This window comes from Acanthochromis polyacanthus, chromosome 5 (genome assembly GCF_021347895.1).
Source record: "Acanthochromis polyacanthus isolate Apoly-LR-REF ecotype Palm Island chromosome 5, KAUST_Apoly_ChrSc, whole genome shotgun sequence".
NCBI lineage: Eukaryota > Metazoa > Chordata > Actinopteri > Pomacentridae > Acanthochromis > Acanthochromis polyacanthus.
In genome coordinates, this window is record NC_067117.1 from 39,916,746 (window position 1) to 39,934,326 (window position 17,581).

The 17,581-nt window shown below is 39.8% G+C and overlaps 1 protein-coding gene across 2 annotated transcripts in view; it reads right to left on the reverse strand.

Annotated features, from left to right (window-relative positions):
- The window catches only part of cadpsa (Ca2+-dependent activator protein for secretion a), a 224,584-nt gene that overhangs the window by 30,124 nt on the left and 176,879 nt on the right, over positions 1 to 17,581 (reverse strand). For both annotated transcript variants that reach the window (XM_051947997.1, XM_051947996.1), the window contains one exon: positions 15,420 to 15,527. In XM_051947997.1, coding sequence (XP_051803957.1) covers positions 15,420 to 15,527 — 108 coding nt within the window. The remainder of the gene's footprint in view (positions 1 to 15,419; positions 15,528 to 17,581) is intronic.

The window sequence follows — 17,581 nt, forward strand, 5'->3', positions numbered from 1 at the left end:
TTCAACTACAATGTTGGATTAAATTATAGGCTACCCATAAGAAAAAGAAACAAAATCTATATAGAGCAAATTTATTAGACCACCACCTGGTATAAGGTGTTTCTCACACGCTGTCCTAAATCAACAGTATTGCTGATTACCAAAATATTTTTTTCTGTTTCTGTCATTAAGTCTCCCCATATGTGCAAGCTCGTTAATCAAAATGATATCTTTAATGCTAAAATATAATTTTTGTTATCCACAATTTTTCATTTTTACTTTTACAAAAAAACAGAAACAAATAATAAAGGACACTATTAGTTTTTGATTGAGATGCCAAATTGCAGTTATTTACTTGTATTCCTGAACAGAAAAATGTGCTTTAGTGGTTGGATGTTATTCTTGATTCATTCTTGACTTCTCAGAAAATTCCAGCGTGCTACCTCAAATTTGGGTATAAAAATTTGGGAACTCACTGAGAAAGACAGAGTCCAAATTAAAGCGCTTCATGATGCTGGATGGTCTTTGAGACAAATCGGCCAGACATAAACCCAGATAGCAAACTATGGGTGAATCAATGTTGAATCTATGTTGAGACCTATCGTCGAAATTATAGAGAAAGCGCAAGGTTGATAAAATGTTGAGTCAACGTTTGCTTTTCAACCATAAATCACACTTTACCCAGATAGCAAAAGATGTTAAATCAATGTTGAATTAGGGTGAAGAAGGTTGAATTGTGGTTACGGTTGAAGACTGATGGTTGGATCAACGTTGATTCAACAACATTTTGTCAACATTGAAGTTAGTGTTTAAAAGATACCATTGAATCTACATTGTATTTTGGTTTAATTAAAATGTTTGACAGGTCAATGTTTAATTAATGTTGAATCTATGTTTGCAAACATGTAATCTATGTAAGCAAATGTTGACTCAACATTTTATCAACCTTGCGCTTTCTGTATAATTTCGACGTTAGGTCTCAACATAGATTCAACATTGATTCACCCATAGTTTGCTATCTGGGAAGTGTTCTGAAAATGTGGTCAAGTATGCCTTGGTACTTCCAAAATGCACCAAGGCAGAGGCCAAAAATGAAACTTTACTGAAGCAAATGTCAGGCACCTTAAGATTTGAACTGCAAGAGACAGAAGGAAGACCACTGCTGATCTTCAGTCAGAGATTAATGCTTCTAGATCAGAATCTAAGAAAGTCTCCAGAATGACCATAAGCAAACGATTGAAGGAACAAGGCTTAAAGGGAAGAATAGCTGCTAAGAAGTCATTATTGAGGCCTGCAAATATCCAAAAATTGCCAGGGAGCACTGGACTGTAGATGACTGTCAAACGGTACTTTGGACAGATAAGTTAGATGCAATGCAGTGAAACACTGTGGAGGCAACCCTGGCAGAGTCCAACATCCACTGGAAATGTGCTTGACTTTGTGCTGAGGATACGAACAGAGCTCAATTTTTTTGTTGTACAAGGACAGTAGCAATCCAAGTACCCCATACTCCATGGGGACATGGTTGTATGCCTTTTTCAACTACCCAAAGCACATGTGGACTGACTAGTTGAACTCCCATGACTTTCTCAGCAGCTCAGTCCAGAAGTTTGTCATGCCTCTTGTGGCAGCAACCTCAGAACGTGTTGGTGAACACCAGCAGTGAGGAAAGCCATCAAGCTAAAGAAGGAGGTCTTTTGGGCATAGTTGACCTGTGGGTCTCTGGAAACAGCAGACAGGTATCAGCGGTAAGAAATTCTGCAGCTGCAACACCTATGGAAGCAAAAGCTTGGGTGTGGGAGGAGTTTGGGGAGGACATGGAGATCGGCCTTTGGTTGGCCTTAGGGAAGTTCTGGAAAACCACCTTAAGAAAGACAGACAGGAATGCCTTAGGCTGCTTTTAGCCTTGGGGGAGACCTTATGACCCAGATGGGGGATACTGTCAAATGGTGGAAGTAGTACTTTGAGGTCCCCCTAAACCTGGTCAGCCGTGGAGGAGGCACAGTCTGAAGATTGGGGGGAAGCCTTCCCATATCTGTGGCAGAGATCACTGCAAGTCCATCCATCCATCCATTCTCTATACACCGCTTTATTATCACTAGGGTCGCAGGGGGTGGGGGGGCGGGGTGCTGGAGCTTATCTCAGCTGACTCAGGCGAAGGCAGGGGACACCCTGGACAGGTCGCCAGTCTGTCATAGGGTGACCACTGCAAGTGTAAATGAGATTTGCTCTGAGCTTCTGAAGGCTCTGGACACTGTTGGGTTTTTTGCCTGACCCTCCTCTTCAGTGCTCCATGGATGTCTTATTTGATATTGCACATATACACCAAGGCTATTGTATGTGTTTAATGTCAAATGGACTATCTATTATATCTATTATATATACAGTGTCATATTACATACGCGTACTATCTTGTATTTGTATTCTGATTCTGATTATCTTCTATAATACTAATACATATTATAATACAAGATTCAGATAAAAGATATAAACATTTAGAGAAATATATGTTTATCTTTTCCATACATTCTGTACTGTCCATTTCCATACTGTTTATTTTCATTAAAAGCTTTCCAAACAAAATAAGGCAAAACTGATTATATCAACTTTGTATTTTCATAATTTTACCAATTATCTTTATCTCTATTTCAAACTTTCTTTATGATGTGTACTTTAAACAAGAGTACGGTCTTCTTTATTATTCAGTCCTCAAACAAACAAGTTATTTGTGCAATACATCGGACAGACAGAGCGAATTAAGTTTGCATGTTGCCTGAGCTCAGTGTTGATTAATTTGTTCACTTGGCATGACTGTGGGGCCAGCAAAGTGGTGAAGTGTTTCCGGACAGCCAAGTGGTATGACGACAGCTCCATCACTCGCTGCTTTGCTGGCATTCTCTGTCATCAGTACGGCCCCCTCCTCCCTCCCAAACACACAATCTATCATCCACAAATCCACCCGCTGTGACAAAGTACAGCGGTGGCGACAACAACAATCTTAAATCCCCCAATCTGCAACTCAGTCTGACCCCTGCCCTTCCTCCGCTCCACCACAGTCATCTGGCATTGGGTAAGCAGACTGAGACGGGAGGAGCCACAGTGTTTGAAAAGCGCTTTAACTTCCGTCACACAGAAGTGCAATTTTGCCACACTTGTGGATCTGATAACTACCCAAGGTCAACGGAAATACTTCAAATCAATCAATGAGCCTCGCTCCTAATCCCCTCCGGGCAAAGGCAGATTAAGTGTATAATTGACCTGTGTAATCCCAATATCTGCAATTCCGAGGGGAGGAGGGCGGGGGGCATCATCTCTGTCTTCCTTTTCTTCCTACTCTCCTTTCCCAGCTTCCCAGTTGACATATTTATAGCACGGGTTTGGTACTGAGGGAGTGGCAGGGAGCTGCTGTGTATCAGTGCAAGGCTGGATTTGGCTCAGACTAAAGACATGGCTTTATTTAATCAATGATCCCCAGGCTGCGCAGTGCTAAGTCCCCCCACAGTATCATTTAAGCACATCTGTTTTAATCTGGGCTGCTTCAGTCACTCTTTCAAGAACCAGGGTGGCAAGCAAAGGAGGGAGGCGGGGAGGAACACACCAAATGAATATCGTAAAGATGCACAGACCTTGTACGACCTATCTAAATGTCCAAATACTGAAAGTACAGTGTTCTGAACTCAATAAAATACTTGAAAATCGAAAGACAAAACTATTGGAAATCTGTATCTCTACAAAATGAGGACATGCTGCAAACAAAGGAAACATTACATAGAAAAGCCATAGGATAAACAAGGAGTTTCAGACATTCTGTCTATCCATTTTCCCTGAATTATCCAAGCCTATGCTGTGGTGAAATCAGTCAAAGCATGGTAGACCGTATCCCTGACCACATTCTTCTGCACTTCATTAGGGATCCTGAGGAATTCTCGGGTAAGATGGGATACGTAATAGCCCTAGTTCTGATCTGTCTTCACCCAGTTAGAATACCTCTAGGGAGATAATAAGTGAGTAATCTGACAAGGTGCCCGAACCGCCCCAGTCTGAGTTAATTTTAAAAAAGGAGCAGTGATTTACTTCAATTTCTGTACAAGCAAATGCTGTGGCTACTCGAGGGTGAACCCAGACACCTTGCAATAGACTTGAGGAGAGTGTGTGTATATCACAAAGGCAACAGACTTATAGTACATTTACTTGAAGCCAGTTTGTCAGTGCTCTTGTTAAGTGTGTTCAGTTAAATTCACTAAAAATGACGGATAAAGCAGAAAGTTATGAATGGCACCAGTGGCGGCTGGCCAGTAGAGGGCGCTCGGGCGCCACGACCCCCCGGTGTTTTTGATTTTTCATTTTTAAAATAAATATTTTTTAAAATAAACAATAATCAGTTATTTTTTAACACCATGCGTGTTTATATTCGCAATTACATGTCATGTACAAAATATTAATTACAATTTTCGGGGAAAATAGTTTCCTGCTCATCTCTGCTGAGCTGCTGGGGCGCTGGAGAAATCGCCCTTCCAGTGCGGCAGAGCAGCCAATGACCAACAACAGATTCAACATAGCAACAGAAATTTATCCAATCAGCGTTGTCGAATCTGATGCCCAGAGGGGCGATATCGATATCGCCCCAAGCCAAGTGAGCATGTGTGAGTGTGGTGGATAAGTGTGACAGTGACAATGATGGGTGACGCAGACGGTGAAAGTGTACGATCTCTTCTCCTAAATCCATTTGAAAGGAGAACATTGGTGGAAAAACTCAAAATAAAACAATGAGGCCCAGATCAACCTAGTATCAAATAAGTCAACAAACCAGCGAGAAAGGTAAATTTTATACAAGAAGCTTCTCTCATAATTGGTACAAGAGGAAGGCTTGGCTAGCTGGATGCAGTCATGCAAATGGTTTATATTGCTTCCCGTGTTTGCTCTATAAAACGGCTGGGACAGACACGGCATGGACTGTTTCAGGAGTAAGCAATATGAAACATTTATCCGAGAAAATAAAGAAACTCGAGAGTAGGAGGGCACATATGGAGAACACTGTTAAGCTAACGATGCTAGGCAAGGCTAACATCGCGATGCAGCTAGATGAAGAGATGAAGAGTGACACACAGTTACACACTGAACTGTTCTGAAGTGGCCTCCGATGAGCCCTGATCTGAATTCTACTGAACATATGTGGAAGGAGCTGAAACATGCAGTCTGGAGAAGGACAGCCTTCACACCTGAGACAGCTGGAGCAGTTTGCTCTCCAGGAGTCGACAGTGCAGAAGTCTCACTGAGAGTTACAGAAATCACCTGACTGCAGTGACTGGTTTAAAAGGTTGTACAACAAAATATTAAGTTAAGGGTACCATCATTTTTGTCCAGGCCTGTTTCATATTCATGCAAAGTAATCTTGAACAGAAGAGTACTGTCTGTCTGTATACACACACATTTATTCCCTGGACCAGATTTTTCTTTGTATGAAGCTGACTTTAGCACATCATCCAGCAATGTATTGCACTTAGTAATTTTTGGATATTTTGTCTAAATAGTATGTGTTTGCTTATGTAATCTGCTCATCATTTTCTGGCTTGTTCACTGAAATGTTGAAATCATCAAAATTGTTGCAGATTTTATTTTTCTTTGTCTGCTAATTGAAAAAAATCACTTAATTGTTGCAGTTCTGATCAGTTAGTAACATTTAGCTTTATCATAAATTACTGTACAGTTTTTTTCTGTTCTAGTATTAAATTCTTAATATACTTAACACTTAACATAATACTTGAGTGGTCAATTCAACACTAATGTGCTGTTTCATGTGCTCAGCTGTATAGATAATTTATTGCCAAAATTGTGGTTACGCAATATGTTGTTCATGTTTTGTGCAAAAATGCCTCAAGTTATTCATATTGGCATTAAATAATTATTATTTCACAGAGCACTGATACCCTGCCGTTTCTGTTCAGTTGTATCGGGATGGTTACTGAAACTGACTTGATATGGCACAGCCCCACCGAGAATATTTTTCACCAGCCGCCACTGAATGGCACAACTACTGTTTGTGCATTTTGCTTCTTTCCACACCTCAATGCAAAAGTAAAATTGTGAAATGTACACACTCTGGATAATGTTTTCCAAAGTAATTAAGTTTTTAGCAAAGGTGAATAATGTATCAGTTTAAAGGCAAAACACTGACAGATGTGCAGTATGTGCCTAACATGGATATGACTTGCAGCAGCCACAGGTCAGAGAATAAAGCAACTTTACGACAGCCATTACTCTGCAGGGGATTTCCAAGCAAGCTTAATCATGTTGCCACAGACACCTGCCATCAGAACAATTTTCACAGAAGCAAAATATAGAATATGAAATGAAATTCATGATTGGATTGCTGGTCAGGATTGTGGTCAATAAAATGGCATAAAATAAATTGTATTTCAACACCTAAAAACAACACATTCTACACTTTAAAAAATCAACTGGATAGAATTCTTTTTCCTCCTTGTGATTGGTCAAAGAAGTGGGGGAAACATCAATTAAAATGTCCTCCACCAACATCCCCCCTACTCACCAATCCATGTCAGAACACGGGTATTAACAGTAACTAATGTTCTCAGATTATCATTCTTTCTAGTCTGTCATGATTAGACCACATATGGCTCTGTCTGCTGTCACATTTGACGGCAAATTGTGAGTGTTGATATATTTAAAAATTGAGAGGCCATTGTAAAATAATCTGTGTACCATGCCTAATACTGATCATGGGATAAATGCGTGTCAAAATGCCAATTAAAGTGACATACAACCTTAGACTTGATGTCTCTGGAAGAAATCTTAGCCAGACATTTGTAGGAATCTTGAGCTACATGCAACATGCCTCCATTAAGCCAGTGCTTCATCTCCAACCCTTTTGATTTATTAAAAGAGGGAATAATATTCTTTCTATTCTATTCAGCTTGATTCATTTAAAAATTTTTATTATGTTTCAGTTCTATTGAAGTGACTGTAACCAGACCAAGTAAAAGTTGCTATTCATCTTCAGTTTTGGTGGGAATGTGTGAAATTAAACACACTCAAAAGACTTGATGTATTGATGTGATTTGAACTGTAATCTCTTTATGAAAGCTTTCTGATGCTTAATGGAGTTCTTTTCATTCTACACTATGGCCAACTGAAGGACTTTAATCTTGTTAAAAGACATAAAAAAGCGTCCTCCCAGGTCAACAAAACATCATAAAATGTCTTTGTAATCATCATAAAGAAAAATGGATAATATGTAGATGAGTGAAAACTGTTTTCCAATAACTATATTTGCTTTCTTTTCTTACTCTTTTTACACCTGCCAGTGTTTGTTCCTTTGTTTAAAGAAAAAGAATAATTTAAAATTCTTAAACTAATTTGTTTTGCTTAAAGGTGGAACTTGTAATCTCACACCAATGCAAACTTCTTGTAAAAAAGCACCTGAAGAACCTGACAGTAACAGTGTGAACCTCGCTTCAAAACTACAGACTTTGCAAAAGCACGACTAACTATACGCAGTTTTAGGAAAGGAACAACAAGCCAAAAAGTAGTAGGAGCTGCCCTGTTGTGAGTGTGTATGGGAGAACATTTGTAATCCTCTTTGGGGGGGTGGAGGGCAAAACAGAGAGATAAAGTACACCAAGAAGGGAGGGGAGGGTCACCAAACAAAGCAAAGCTAGGGGGAATCCATGCTGACCTTATTTTACGAAGGCAACACAACACCCCTCAAACTGTTGTACATGCGCACACATGCTGGGGTGCTGCTTCGCTGGGTTAAATCACTCATTTGCAGGGGTTGAGCCTAGTAGAATTTCAATACAACTTTTAACAAGTCTGAATGGTAACTGGACATACTTTGAGGTGTGTGAAGAAGTTCACGGAGGACTTTTTTTCCTCCACATTTCAGTTCTAATATTGGTCCAAATACAACACAGGAATCAATAGACAAAGTTTGCTATGAAATCACAAAATACCTTTATCAGTCACTTTGCTCATCAATTTCACATCTGTTACAGAATGAAATGTGTGTAAAAAATAAAACCTTACTGTGAATTAAACAAAGGATCACCAATCACAAATGTCCTCCAGGTTTTGACAAAATGTTAACAGGAGTTGACATTTATTTTGTTATTTCCAGCTGTTCAAAGAAGTCCTTCCACTGAATCTATTAAATATCTGAAGCATCAGGATCCATCTGAGTTTATTGTTGTATTATTATGAATTATACATCTCTTGATGTTTTGTCTAATCTTGCATAAATGACAGATATCTGCCTCTGTCAGTGTCATGGTTATGTTTGAATGAAGCCATGACAAACATTAGGGTCTCTTTCAACAGTCTTGAAGATATTTTTAATACACAAGTTAAAAGGAGGGCTGCACAGTGGTCTAGTGGTTAGCACTTTCACCTTGCAGCAAGAAGGTCCCTGTTTGCGTCCCGGCTTTCACAGGACCTTTCTGCATGGAGTTTGCATGTTCTCCCTGTGCATGTGTGGGTTTTCTCCGGGTACTCCGGCTTCCTCCCACAGTCCAAAAACATGCTGAGGTTAATTCATCACTCTAAATTGCCCGTAGGTGTGAATGTGAGTGTGACTATGTGTCTGTATATGTAGCCCTGTGACAGACTGGTGACCTGTCCAGGGTGTCCCCTGCCTTCACCCGAGTCAGCTGGGATAGACTCCAGCACCCCCCATGACCCTAGTGAGGATAAAGCGGTGTATAGAGGATGGATGGATGTTAAAAGGAAAGCATAGTCTGTTCTTATGGATGCTGCTCATCCTCTTAATCGGGATTAGAAGTTGCTCCCCTCCGGCCTCCACTACCCCAGGCCACAAAAGACAAGTACAAGTTCTCCTTCGTGCCTACTTCCATCTAAGCTATAAACACGGAGAAGAGGAGGAGGTATTGCACTGTTTTTTGCTGCTGTCCTTTATCACGTGTTGTGCTGCACTTTATCCTGTTTTTGCTTTACTTTATTCTGTCTTACTGCTGCTGACTAAGTGACTGTTTTGCACTGAACTACACCTGAATAAACGACCAAGATTGCTGCTCATCTTCTTGTCTATCTTGTGTTTTGTGTGATATCGTATTGGCTTTGTTGTGTTTTTTTCCACATTTGTTAAACATTTAATTTAATAGTTTTTTGTTTTATTGTTTTTATTGTTTATTTTATTGTCAACACTTGTGTAACTGCTGCATAACAAATTGCCCCTCAAGAGACAAATAATAAAGGTGAAGTTGAAGTTTTCTTTCTTAGACTATATTCACAGAACAACCATGACTTAAAGAAAAGCTATTAGGATGGCATTAAAATATATTTCTGGGGGAAAAAAAGAATAGATTAAAATGTCCCAGGCCCCACCACCATCAAACACTATGAAAATTTATCAGCAAACCATTAAGTCAAATAAGCTCCAGTTTTAAGTATCTTCCTGTGTCCAAACACAATTACCAATATATTACCTGATGTATCATTAACAGAAGTGACAAAAAAGTACAGTTTTCTATCCCTGAACCAAACTTTGGCAAACGTCCTAAATGACCACTGAGGGTCTTGACACTCCATGTAAACATACACGACCTGATTAGCTCTCTGGTAGTTATGACTGATTATAGAACCTGACTGTGCCTGTCAGTTAACCTGCAATAAATATCCCCCGTCTCCATGGAAACAGGGTATTTCTCTCTAACGTTTGTCTGTCTTGTAATTTAGGGTCAGAGCTTAAACCTGATCCAACCAATGAAACCTGTACTCCTCTGAGTTAATGGAGTTCTAAATTTGGAAAGAAATAAACCAACAAACAAACAAGCCCCCTGTATATACATGAAATGCAACTAGTATTCTATGTGATATGTTCAATATTAATTGTGCAGTGACAATAATATGTACCTTACTGCCTTTGTTTTTCTTGTTGCTGTTCTGTTCTGTCTTGTTTCTTTGTCATTATGTTCTTTTCACATCGGGGGTGAGTCAGTTTGGATTTATTTAGCACATTAAGCTGACCTCATATCCTTGTGACTGATTTAGAATGTGATTTATTAATGGGATGAAGTTTCATATACACTGAATAACCCCAACATTCAACCCACTATCAGTGACATTGATCATCTCATGGTCATTGGGTCCTGGTATTCGGGTGGACATTACTCCATTACTCCAACTCCTACTCATGTAGACAACTCCTTACTGGCAGGCCTCTCCACATGCATGGTCAGACCTCTGCAGATGATCCAGAATGCAGCAGCAAGTCTGGATTTCAACCAGCCAAAAACAGCATGTCACCCTGCTGTTCAGATAGATTCACTGGCTCCCAGTTGCTGAATGCATAAAATTAAAAAATTAAGTAATAAGTAATAAATAAGTAATATGTTTAAAAGTTTGGGGTCACCCAGACAATTTCATGTGTTTCATGAAAACTCACATTTATACTCACATGCTAACATAATTGCATAAGGGTTTTCTAATCATCAATGAGCCTTTCAGCACCATTAGCTAACACAATGTAGCATTAGAACACAGGAGTGATGGTTGCTGGAAATGTTCCTCTGTACCCCTATAGAGATATTCCATTAAAAATCAGCCGTTTACAGCTAGAACAGTCATTTACCACATTAACTATGCCTACACTGGATTTATAATTCATTTCATGTTATCTTCATTGAAAAAAACGGCTTTCTTTCAAAAATGCGGACATTTCTAAGTGACCCCAAACTTTTGAACAGTAGTGTATATTCTCCAATAGTCCGTCCTGTGTGCCGCCATCCTTACTCAGATAAAAAGGGGAGAAAGAAGGAGAGAGAAAAAGAGAGCGAGAGAAATAGATAAAAGGGGGAAGTGACAAGAAAAGCACAACAGAGCTGCAGAGAGAAAGCACAGACACCTTCATTGGCCTCGGTGGTGCTGCAGGGAGAACTGATGTGGAATGACAACAAAGACGAGCCTGGCTGAGACAAATCCCAGCAGAAACGCTCTTGTGGAGGATAAGAGGATACATGGCAAAGCAACGGGTCAAGCTGCAACAACAAACAGCAAACATCCAGCACAAGACACCTCTCTGTCACCCTCTGTCAGGACAAACAGAGAGGGAGACGATAGGAGGCAGAATACACCTCAAGGCATCGATTCAACACAATGCCATGGACAGATAGATGCAACTGTATACACGCCTACACTTGAGTCTGCAGCCATGAGCACAAACACAGTCAGGATGAGGAGGTGACAGTCACATCAGACTGCACAAACTGGATGACTTGATTAAGAGGTCTCCACCTCATTTTTATTTGTCTGTGTTTTGCTCATCTGCCTTTATGAAAAGCAAAAATAATGTATCATGCACAGTGGCTTGGTGGTTAGCACTTTCTCCTTGCAGCTAGAAGACCCCCGGTTCACATCCCCACCTTCCCGGGATCTTTCTGCATGGAGTTTGTATGTTCTCACTGTGTCTGTGTGGGTTTTCTCCTGGTTCTCCAGCTTCCTCCCACAGTCCAGAAATATGCTGAGGTTAAGGCGCTGTCACACTCTAGCGTATAGAGCCAGCGTATGAGGAACATATGGACTTTTTGGGCATACGCTGACATACGCTGAAACACGCTAGGGGTACGCTGGAATATGTTTCTAGTACGCTGGGGTACGTCGGTGTACGCTGATGTACGCTGACGGCCCAAAAATTTTTTTGAACATGCACAAAAATTTTCAGCGTATGCCAACGCATGAATTTTACGCTCCTCATATGTTCCTCATACGCTGAACACACTAGAGGTACGCTGAAGGTACGTTACTCATACGTCGAGTACGGTTCTTATACGTTGAAATTGAGTGGGTCAGGAAACCTAGCGTTAGAGGAGCGTATAATGAACGTGTGTCTGACGTGTGTCTAACGAATGGCTAACGTTATGATGGTAGTTCTAACGACAGTCTAACATACTCAACTTATGCCTAACATGTTCTGAGCATACAGCCAACTTATCCCATGCGTATTACATGCGTATTTCCAGCGTATGGGGCGTATATAAAGTCTCACATTTCCAAATCTGTATCAGTTTGTACCAGCAGTTCAGAGATGGAGGTTGCTGTGCTGCAACATCACCAAGATTTGTTACAGTTGGCAGTTGAGTATGCTAGACACAGAAGAAGAAGACGGAGCATGAGACGTGCAATATGGGTGAAACCTTGGATTGGAAGGCGGCGTCAATTTGGCCTTTATGACCAGCTTATGGTTGAATTGAGAAATGAAGATCAGAGAGCCTTCAGGCACTTCCTACGCATGCCTCCAGAAATGTATGATGAACTGCTGGACAGGGTTGGTCCCAACATCACCAGCTGTGTACACTCCTCATATGTTAGGCTGACGTTCCGCATACGTTTCTCATACGTCGGAGGTACGCTGATATACGTTACTCATACATCGGTATACGTCCAACTCAAATACACATCACATCACATACGCTATGCGTACGCTACTCATACGCTACTCATACGCTGACGGTACGCTAGGCTCATGTTACTCTAACGGTCATTAACCGAAAATCGACCTCATACGTTGAAAAGTTGTGCGTATAAACAATTTTTCGAAATATTCGATACGTTCCTCATACGCTGGCTCTATACGCTAGAGTGTGACAGGACCTTTAATTGGTAACTTGTAATTGTCCACAGGTGTGAATGTGAGGGTGATTGTTTGTCTCCGTGATAGACTGCTTCCTGTCCAGGTGTTTCCTGCCTTCACCCTCAGTCAGCTGGGACAGACTCCAGCCCCCCAAGACCCGTGGTTTGTTTCAATTCGACTCTTATTTTGTAGTTTTGGTTTCCTTTGTTGTTGATTATGTTTGCTGCTGAGATCTGTGACACTACTACAACAATGGCTGATGGTTTGGTCAGGCATGCTGTCAACAAGCCAACAGCTTATTTAGATTGTTCAATTCAATTTGATTTTATTTATATTGCTCTAATTCACAACATTTGTCATCTCATAGTGTTTAACATTGGAAGGTGAAGACCGTATAAATGCTAAACAGAGAACCCAACAATCCAAAGCTGGTGACAGTGGGAATAAACCAACAAAAAAATTTTAACTGGGAAGAAATGAACTCAGAACTAGGCTCAGGGAAGGCGGCTGTCTGCCTCAACCGGTTGGAGTGAGAGTGGGGATGAGGGGGGTGGAGGATGGCCGGATGAGGGTAGGATGGACAATGGCATGATAGCAAAAAAGATTACAGTGGATGTAAGAAGTTTACACACTCTACATAAACCAAATGCATTTACACTCAAGTTTTAAAATTGAATGACACTTAATCCTAGCAAACAGCCTCTGTCTTCAGGCAGAACTGACAGAATATATGTCAGAATATTCGTGGATTAAATTTTTATTACATATTTATCTTTTATTTCAGCTTTAGTTTGTGCCATCACATTCCTAGCGGGTTCACGGTTAGTAAGTATTTGTCATAAATGCATAAAGTAGATGTTCTAATTAACCTGCCAAAACTATTTCTTGGTGAGATAAAATCTGTGTAAGTCTTATCAAAATTAGCTTGAATAACTTCAACCTCAGGGTATGTACATTTATGACTGACCTCAGGATTTGTCTGTAACTCGTCTGATCAGCTCTCTGCTTGTGTTTGTTGACTGGTTGGAGCAGTTAACAACAACTATCTTTCAGTGTATATTCGTCAGATAAAATAGAACAAAAGAAAAACAAATGAACTAAATCACAGAACAACTGGGAAGTGCTTTGGATTAGCTGAAAGTAGACTGCCTTCTGTCTGATCCCTGGATAAAGCAAATTCCAAAAGTCTAACGAGAGGAGAACAGGACCTACAGGAGATGACCGTCAAGTTTGCCAAGGACTTAATTTTGGCAAAGATTCTGAGTGAAAGAAAACATGTTTGTGTTCACTTGGAGATGAAAGATTACACTAAATTACAGGCAGGATCCTTACTGCAGAGTAGGGCATCCCCAAGGACACGATGTAGCTGAGTGGGATTGAAAGACAGATCCGGATACATTCTTTCTCATGATCGATTTATTTACTCTGCTACTTATGCAGAGAGAATGAAGATATAAGTTCTAGGAAACCTTGTTGTGTTCTGTATTGTGCAGCTTCACAAATGCAGGAATAACATGAACAGTTAATATTCATCATATCCACGAGAATTTCAAGCGCGGTCCATCCCAGCAGTGAGTGTCACACAGCAGTCTGTTTTTGTGGTCAGTTATCTGACTTGCATGCACAGGATGTTTTTTTTTATTTTCCAATGCTGAATGGCTGCTTTCATATTTTGCTCTGTTTTATGTAATTGCCGTGCATAGGTTTGCTTTTAGATCAGCGATTGCTCTTTCTGACAGCAGTCTCCGTCTCCTCCATTATGCAGTTATTTAAATAATTATGTCTTTTCATCTTTTCTATTTGTATAATATGTAATATAAAATAATATTTGGTAGTTGAAGAAAAGTTCTCAGTCAAAAGCACAGGCAGCATTATTTCAACAATCCTCCACACTCTCCTATCCTTAGAGATTTCTTGCTACTTTTAAAGCAGCTAATGAGACGACCTGGCCTAAATCCAGAAAAACAATGTGGACAAAATCTGTGGTGGGTGGCTGTCTGCAAACATGAAAGTAACCCATTTAACAAGGCAATGTTTTGTGCTGCACTTTTGGTAGATTTACTGTTGTTTGCTGACTCAGAAACAAACTCAAAAAATCTTTCTTCAAGTTCAGTGAATATTGCAAATAAACACCAAGAGACAATGGACTGCACCGTAGAAATATACCAAAAATAAATGAATCAAAATAGGTAGAGATGGATCTGCACAGAGCCTCAGCTCAAACTGTAACTCATTAGTAGGGATTTTTTTCAGCACATTTTGGGGAGAGATCCTCTGGTCTGACCTAAGAGGAGGCTCAGCGGCCAGGCTTAGAGATTTACTGATTGTTTTGGTGTTATTTGACTTCCTCTCACATAATGGCAGCAAACCGCAAGTTGATTACGGCTTTAGCTTATCACAGTTTGCTAGCTATGGAGAAGGACTCTGATGCGTTCGTATAATCAGCTCCACAAAGTGACTTGCAAAGATTCAACAACATAAATCGCCCCTCATGTTGGCAGAATGACAGACAAGACATACAGGAGAAATGCAATAATAAAGATTGAGTCAAAATGTACTAAAATATATCTGAACAATTTCATTTTGGTTGGTATGATCATGATGTTATTGTACATTATTTTTGAAAATCAGTTATTAGGAAGGGAAAAATATCAAAAGAATGTTGAATTCAACTCAAACTGTTAAAAGAAAATCCTGTTAAAACTGTCTGACAATGGCAAAACTGCGGTTGTTTGCCTTCCACAGAGATTAAAGGTCACGTTTGTATCAGTTAGCACATGAATCTGACAGGTCAGTGCTCCATTTAAAGGAGGAGGATGTGCTGTGGCTTACTTACATCAAATAGTCTTTCTATGTACACCTCCTCATTGACCTTCTCCCGCAGCATGTCCTGGGAATGACGAACAAATGTCACATAACCATCAGCGACATCCATCCCCGGCTTCTACAAAAGATTATGAAAGGGAAGAGAGTGAGAGGGGAGAACGAGAGAGACAAAAATACACTCATTTGAAATGTACTAAGTGCAACAAACAAACCTAAGGTAGCTGAATCGTTGCATTGGATCTGCATCACTTTCAGCACAGTGGGAAAAGTTAGCCACTAGGCTGCATTGTGTTCTGACCCATAGTTGTACAGTCAGTAATTATTTTAAGAGCCTAGAAATTTAACAAAATATACACTACCGTTCAAAAGTTTGGAGTCACTTATAAATGTGCTTTTTTGGAAAGAAAGCATTTTTTCAATGAAGATAACATGAAATGAATGATAAATCCAGTGTAGACATTGTTAATGTGGTAAATGACTATTCTAGCTGTAAACAGCTGATTTTTAATGGAATATCTCCATAGGGGTACAGAGGAACATTTCCAGCAACCATCACTCCTGTGTTCTAATGCTACATTGTGCTAGCTAATGGTGTTGAAAGGCTCATTGATGATTAGAAAACCCTTGAACAATTATGTTAGCACATGGATAAAAGTGTAAATTTTTGTCTGGGTGACCCCAAACTTTTGAATGCCAATGTATATTTTGAACTTACTATCTTTTTGCCATATTTAATGGAATACATATTGCAATACAAGTAGCAACACAATGAGTAGCACAGAAAGAACCAATGCTTTTCCATACGATCAATAATTCAGAGGGGATATTGAACTGGGGAGCATGAATGTGCCCTGCAGAGTTTGTGGTAATGTATCCATTGGATAAGGAGTTCTATTGTATGCAAGAAGTCAATCAAAATGCCTTAAAAAAACTAAAATAGCAAAATATAAAAATATATTAATGAGCTTTGTTGAGTTTAGCTTTATTGTGAGCACCCACTGGAGGCCTTAGTGTTTGATCTGTTTTAATTTCCTAACCAACCAAGCCATGAATCTAACTGACAGTGAATCACAGCATGCAAGTAAATCCAAAGAGTCGTCCTCATGGAAGGAGGATGAATACAGCGCTGTGAAAAGTCACGGTGCTGAGAAAATAATAATACTGACTGATCCTGTGATTGTCCCAGTGGCACAACCATCAGAGTGACATGCACTGTTTTGTGAAATACTTCAACAACTACGGAATGGATTGCCGTGAACTTTTGCACAAATTTCCATGGTGTGCACAGAATGGATGGTTATAACTGTGGAGATTTCATGACTTGTGGTCTCATCCCGAGTTTTTACTGATGCAGTTAAATATGTACATACATTACCATTCAAAAGTTTGGGGTCACTCAGACAAATTCATGTTTTCCATGAAAACTCACACTTTTATCCATGTGCTAACATAACTGCACAAGGGTTTTCTAATCATCAATGAGCCTTTCAACACCTTTAGCTAACACAATGTAGCATTAGAACACAGGAGTGATGGTTGCTGGAAATGTTCCTCTGTACCCCTATGGAGATATTCCATTAAAAATCAGCTGTTTACAGCTAGAATAGTCATTTACCACATTAACTATGTCTACATTGGATTTATCATTCATTTTATTTTCATTGAAGATGATCATCATCTTCTTCTTCTTCTTCTTTTTAAAAAAAGACATTTCTAAGTGACCACAAACTTTTGAATGGTAATATATATACTTGACAGGATTGGAAGATTTTGTACTGACATTCTTTGTTCTCAGCAAGTGACATGGCTATGAAATTTGACACACAAGTTTATGACCACTCCTCCCCAGACTGAACAATAGTCATTTTGATGATTGTTTAACCTTCTCTAGCGATATCATCGGATCAAACATTTAATTTGCCCTTTAGTCAAATATCTATTAGACTTATGACAGCTCATCAGCCTACACTGCACTGTGTATTTAGTCATTATTTAAAAATGTTATTATATTTACGAGCTAAAGTAAGAATGGCGACACTTAACATTTCTCCTTCTTTACAACAGCATGCTGCTGATGTCATCATGAGCATGTTTCAGATTCCTACTCGTATTTAACGCAGACACAGCTGTGCCAAAATACCGCCTCAGCTGCCAGCATGACTGTGGATATGC